General features: G+C 41.5%; 1 protein-coding gene across 3 annotated transcripts; it reads right to left on the bottom strand.

Annotated features, from left to right (window-relative positions):
• Positions 1-135: 135 nt before the first annotated feature.
• LOC147246696 (hepatic sodium/bile acid cotransporter-like) lies at positions 136-6,433 on the bottom strand. 3 transcript variants are annotated; one of them, XM_086182453.1, is made up of 7 exons: positions 6,384-6,433; positions 6,101-6,201; positions 3,218-3,650; positions 1,880-2,084; positions 1,072-1,250; positions 475-674; positions 136-368 (listed from the first exon to the last, which is right to left on the bottom strand). In XM_086182453.1, exons 3-7 carry the CDS (start codon positions 3,616-3,618, stop codon positions 301-303), a joined length of 1,053 nt encoding a protein of 350 aa, XP_086038579.1. In that variant the 5' UTR covers positions 3,619-3,650; positions 6,101-6,201; positions 6,384-6,433; the 3' UTR covers positions 136-300. The 3 variants fall into 3 exon arrangements, with proteins under 3 accessions (XP_086038579.1, XP_086038578.1, XP_086038580.1); XM_086182452.1 differs by lacking the exon at positions 6,384-6,433 and having other exon boundaries at positions 6,101-6,307; XM_086182454.1 differs by lacking the exons at positions 136-368; positions 6,384-6,433 and having other exon boundaries at positions 475-589; positions 6,101-6,315.
• Between the last annotated feature and the right edge of the window lie 103 nt (positions 6,434-6,536).

Below are 6,536 nucleotides of genomic sequence, written 5' to 3'. Positions count from 1 at the left end.
AATGTGCAAATGGATTTTTATCTTTTTCCATCAGACCGATGAGATTTTTCTATCTGCAAAAAAATGCAGAGATGTGATGTAAATATAGTTTTCAAACTAAAAATTAGAGAAATCAGCTCCAGACACACATTCACTTTCAGAAGTTTTTAATACAAAATATGAATATCAAAATTTTTTATCGTGACCTTACTTTGAAATGCAGTCCCTTTTATTAACTTCTACAAGCCTGATTAGATCAGCGGTGACAGTTTTGGTTGAGACACATCTTGCAGGACTGATGAATGTGACAATGTGACATCATCATGGTATTTGGTTCTCTGCCTCCAAGGTTCCCTCAGGTTGTTTAACGTTCTTGGGTATTTGGAGTTCTGTGAAAGAGAAGAGCAGTATTAGCTTTCTTTGTTAACCCCCCCTCCCACCCACCCCCACCCCCCACCCCCGCCACCAAAACACTCACGTAGCTGTGACATTTACCCTCAGCTTGTGTCTTGAATGTTTGTTTACATCTGAAGCACAGAGTCAGAAGGAGGGCCTCAATACCCTGAAATGTGTAGTATACCAGGGGGAAGAGAAACATGGGCCCGATGACCTGCGGAGGAAAGGCCACCTTTAAAATGGTAACACACAGCTGGATGTTCTGACACCCTGTCTCCATGGCGATGGTCCTGCTGCATCTGAAGGGAGATAATGGAATTTTCAAAATCAGTTCAGAGGAAATAACCACTGTTGTTTCCTGGCCTCGGCAGTTTACAACATCTTGTTTCCTCCTATTTAGAAAGAACATTTGATCAAATCCTTGCATGAACAGTTTCTTAGAACATATTTACTCCGAGCTTGTTCTGAGTACGTCTTGAGTTCATGGTGGCAAAGTGATGCTTCAATAAAGAAAGTGAACCTGAAAACCCCTGGAATTCACAGGTGAATTAAAGCCATAAAAAGCTCTCTAAAGTTGAAGCATGTCTGTCCGTGTATGCAGTGCATTTTTCCTGTGAGTGCACTCATGTACACTGATTTCACTTCAGAACAGTAACAACAGGAACTAGCTCTTCTATCGAGGGTGTGTTGACTTACTTTGGACTGAGTCTGCATATGGCTGACATGACGTATCCCATTGTAAACCCTATGAGTGGCATCAAAGCTGCTGCAGCCAGAACATCCGGCGTGACAATCATCCACAGTAGCTTGTTGATTGAGATCCCGCACAGGGTGACAACAACGATGCCGGAGATGATCAAGATACACAGACCAACCTGTTGAGGAAGAGAAAACGTGTCACACGTGCTGGCTTTCACCAAAATGAAGATGATCGTGTGGACGAATGTGCCGAGGCATGAGGGAAATATTTGTTTCTTTATTCGCAACATCTGGGTGCATGTGAATCTGTTTCAATTTAGCGTTTGAAGGATTCTTGTTTCCTGTTGCGCAAATGTTCTTCTGTCTTTGGAAGACAATTGACACTGATAAATCAACTCAATAGACAATTTTCTTTTAACAACATACAGAAGACCGACGTGATGATGTTATTGATGATTGGTGAATTCCATTTAGGTACTTCAGTGTCTCTGGTAAATGGTAGCTTGAGGGCACCAAATCAGTGGTGGCAAAAATCTTTGAAAAAAAAAAATTGCTCAAACTTCTGTTTTTGAAATCAATAATTATTTGACACCTTTAAAAAAGAAACAATCGTGTTGATCTATTTGTTGTGTGACGTTTGTCCCTGCACTGAATGATTCCCATTTGATTCAACCCTGTGTTAAAATGTCATTACTTTTATATTTCACGAAAATGAAATCTAACATTTACCAGAACAGTAGTTCATCAAGATTCAGGCTCTTTACCGCAATGTCATTCTCTGTATTAGATGAGGAAGATTTCTCACTTTTAGGACGATTGGTGTAGAGTTCGGTCTGTAGTGATTAAATGCGATGCCAACAGCACAAGGCGCCAGAGTGAATGCGAGAGTGGTGATGATGCCAATGTACGGCACTGCGTTCTCCAGACCAGTGAACCCTTGGCAGTAGATTAAGAGCAGCAAAGGCATCAGACCCAGAGCTGCAACGCTGGAGCAAGTGGTCATAACAATGCTACAGAGAGAGGAAACATGATCAGACGTGTTGGTTCAGATAGTGAGTTCAAGAGGTTTGCAGGCGTTTTTTTTTAATCAATATTACAAGCGATGCTGATAGCACAGCTCAAAGGACCGGGGTGGAGGATCTACTGAGATCTAGCTTGGACAATAGAAGACAGTAGAACGCCTCCTCTCCTTAGCCCTCCTGTAAGGAAGCCTACGGTACCCTGCAGGAACGTTTAACTGTCATACTACATTTATCTAGACTTTGATTCTCAAAATTCTCAAAAAAAGTAAGCCAACATTAAACCCTGCAAAGAAATGATTTCATTCGGGTAAAACTGGACTATGCAGAAATAGTTGCACATCAGTGCCATATAGAAATGTTAGAAAGGGTCAAGGCTACCAGTTTGATACAGAGGGATGTAAATAATGATGGCTTGTGAGTTAACTCCACGGGCCAACGGTTAAAATGTCTCAGTTGCAGAAACATTCCTTTACTATAATGTGACAGGAACAACAACATCTGTTGTTAATACACTTGGCACCACCACTGTTCTTTCCACTCATAGATTTATTCCTGCCTGCCAGGACCGTCTGAAAGTTGTTAAATGTTGCAACAGGGGTTTCGGTGGATCTTCCTGTAGGCAACTCTGTAGGATTCGTCCCAGAGATCTCACATTGCTCGTGACTTGGGAGATATAAATTTACATCCCTCCTCCGTGACCCCAGAACAGGTCCAGCATTGTCCGTGTTTGGTAACACCTGAGTTAGGTAGATGAATGTTGGCTATGATGTCTTTACATTCATTTTTACATCCTCATCTATTCTCCAAACAGGGAAGGGCTGCAAAGCTTGTTCAGAAAGGGCGCAGCTTCAAAATTAGGCAAGGTGTAACTTCCAATGTGCATTCAGGACTACTGTGGGTTCAACATGGCAGGCTGTGTTAAAACGTGCCTGCTCCCTGTGTGTACATATAAAAATCCCATTTTGAGAACACAAAAGATTCACTGTTTCATGTGATTACGGGACATTTTCTACCAATAATCTCTCCTAAATCCCACAAACATGACCTTTAAGTTGTTTTATTATTACAGGAATCTGCAATGCTCCTGCCAGACGGGAATCAGTACATCAATGAGAGTTTACCTGAGGTTCATGTCACCCTTAATGGCCAGTGTAAAAATGTTTGATAGTGTTCCTCCCGGGCAACAGCCACAGATGAGCACAGTCACAGCCTTGATGGATTCCATCTGCAGGATTTTGGCCAGACAGAACGCAGTCAGGGGCATGATGCCAAACTGAGCCACGATGGCGATGGCTACTCCTTTAGGCTTCAGGAAATGGGCCTTAATTTTGCAGATCTCCATGGTGCAGCCCAGGGATATCATGGTGATAATGAGGATAATGATGGACATGACGTTGATGGTGCTGTTTAGAGGGGTGGAGAAGTTCACCACTCCCATGTTTCCATTGACAGACAGATTTCCTTCATTATAGACATTTGTTATTCCTCTGTAGACTTTTGTCCCGTTCATCGCGGCTCCCATCTCAGTTTACGAGTTTACTCTTCTGCTTTCACCTGTCACGCAAAAGAAATGCCATACATCATTGACTAACAGTTGGAGATTCTTACAGTTTTGAACACATTTCATTTTCCCCTTCTTTGTAAGACTTTGGTCACACAGTTCTGTTCTTGTTTTTTATTGTAAATTATTCATCTGTAATCTCAGGTGAACTGCATTGCTGTTTTCTGTGTCGTGTTTGTTTTTTTCCCTATTTGTATATAGTCTTTTTGTGATTCCAGTGTCTAAAAAAAGCTGCTCTGCAAGAAAATGTGATACTGCCAGATGTGATTCATGCAGGAATTTTCTAAATTGATGTGTAAAACTGATTATGCCAACGGTGACCATCTACGGCACAGATTGATAACTTGGGTTTGTACACACAGACATAAATTGTGTTGTTAGTTTCGGTGTCTTTGTGATCAATTTTAGAAATACGAAATCACACAATATCACTAGACTTAATAATAATCTAATAGGAACAAACTCTGGTGGCGCGGTGGTGCAGTGGTCAGCACTGTGGCCTCACAGCAAGAAGGTTCTGGGTTCTAGTCCAGGCTCCATCACAGGATCTTTCTGTGTGGAGTCTCCATGTTCTCCCTGTCCCTGTGTGGGTTCTCTCTGGTACTCCGGCTTCCTCCCGCAGTCCAAAGACATCAAGAGAGGACGAGGCTGATTGATACTCTAAATTGACTGGAGGTGTGACTGTGAGTGTGAATGGTTGTCTGTCTCTATGTGTTGGCCCTGTAATGGACTGGTGACCTGTCCAGGGTGAACCCTGCCTCTTGCCTGAAGGCTGCTGACATAGGCTCCAGCCCCCCCCCCCCCAACCCTTAACAGAATAAGCGGTAGAAAATGGATGATGGAACAAACTCCGAGCTACTGTATAAATGCACCCCTGAACTCAGCTGTTACCGAGCAGAAAAGTTTGAGCAGGATGAGCAGAATCCAGTCAGCATAAAAGAACTATTTTGCCGATAAGAAGAAATTCTGACAGATTCCAGACCAGTTTCATCATCACATGCATCATCTGCATACGCAGCACTTGCTGATCTCAGCTAATTATAATCAAACTGGACTCGCATACTGTATGTATGTGAATGGCCAAGTTATGATACAGCACATCAGCTTGGGGACGGCTGATGGAAGAATTGCATCAGCTTTATTCTGAGGCCTGACACCGAATGAACCCAAATGTATTCTGATTCTGCAGTGGTGCCACGTGATGTAGTCCACCCAAATCTGGTACGACGGTCATTTTCCTGGGACATCTTCTCCTCTTCGCTGGGAAGATTTCCTTTAGTCTCTTGAACATATTGATGTGTAAAAAAATGTAGTTCAGTATCTCTGAAACAACTTTCCTACATTGAGAGAGTGTCTAGCTTTGATCTCAGCTGCAATTGATAGTTTCCTGAATCTACTAGAACTTGGGAACTCATTGACAATTCTCTCATATCTCTTCCTTGCTTTCTTGGTTCTGCACTTGCCAAATCAGAATGTTCCGTGAATGAAGTTCAAATGAGTTCCCCTCCAAATGCCTCTGGACCTTTTTTTGCCTATTCTGGAATAAACTGCAGTCTGAAGCCTTGATACCTGCAGATGTGGATGCTACTGCATATCCACTGCTTTTTTTGTTGTTGTTGTGTGGAATACCTGTGTATATTTTTCACAACTTTAACTATTTTTGTTTTAATTTGATGATTATTATACTGAAAGATTCTCAATATTGTAAAATTACACTAAGGTGATAGCGGTTGTGATATATTCCAGTAGCTCTAAGGACTGCTTCAGGTGCGTGGTACATTTCAGTTAAAGTAAAAAAGAAATGCATTTTATTTACTGAGAAATGATAAAACTGAATATGAATCATTTCTCTCTTTTTTTTTTAAATAATCAACGAATCTTTCAAAGAGACCCACCTAAACAATGACTGTCTGTGTAGCTACATGTGAATAGATCATGCACCTCTGCACCTCAGACAAGACTTAAAGCATAAAATACTGTTGTACTGCATGACACGTGACTGGCTTGGATTTATACGAGTTCTCTACTGGATTATTTGAGATACCTAACCGATTTGAAAATAGGGTCAGATGAACTCATTGTGGAATATTAGCATGATCATGAAATAATCCCCGTAGAGTGCTTGCGATACAAAGAATCTATGACAATTCGACTTTTCGACACCTGAACTGAAAGAATGCACAACAAAATGCAACAGACATGAAAAATAAACAATTTTTTGTACACAGTAAGAAAAAAGGAGACAGCAGCTACTTCAAAAAAGTGTATATTGAATATAACAGTCGTGACAATTGGTCCCACCCATACTGTGCTACACACAACAATACAACAAGACATTTATCATACACAGTTGTTTTACATGCTAAACAGAAGACTTGCCTGTGTCTTCATCTATATAGGTAATACATTTCTCATGAAGGATGTAATTAAGATGGTTTCTTACCTTCATTTCAGGCCAGCTTCTATGCTTCAGACACTTGTTTCCATCTCTTCACATGCTCTTGTGTCGTATTCCTTTCCTCTGGACCCCTTGCCCTCCCTTCTCTGTCACATGGGTCCGCAACAACATGTTTGGATTAAATACTGCAACACACTCCAGGAGAAAACTATAAAAACAGACCGTATATTCACCAAAACTCCCTCAACGACAGCTGTGTTTAATTTATATGAGAATCTGTGGAAATTCAGCTTTCAGTTACGGGAACTTATCCTCCGTCACCTCTTACCTTAGATCCCCTTTTATCAGAACACTGTGGGAAAGTTGGCATTAGTGAGCTTCATAATGTGGACAGAATGTAATTACTGCCGCCCCCCCCCCAAACGAAGGGGGTTTTATTCATTTGGGGCCAGATGAATTGCACGTGTAAACAGAGTTTCAG

This window comes from Aulostomus chinensis, chromosome 17, assembly GCF_037954235.1.
Source record: "Aulostomus chinensis isolate RoL2024-O1b breed Wild chromosome 17, RoL_Achi_v1.0, whole genome shotgun sequence".
In the NCBI taxonomy this organism is placed as follows: domain Eukaryota; kingdom Metazoa; phylum Chordata; class Actinopteri; order Syngnathiformes; family Aulostomidae; genus Aulostomus; species Aulostomus chinensis.
Note: the sequence above shows the minus strand (reverse complement) of the source record. Positions and strands in the feature narration are given on the sequence as shown.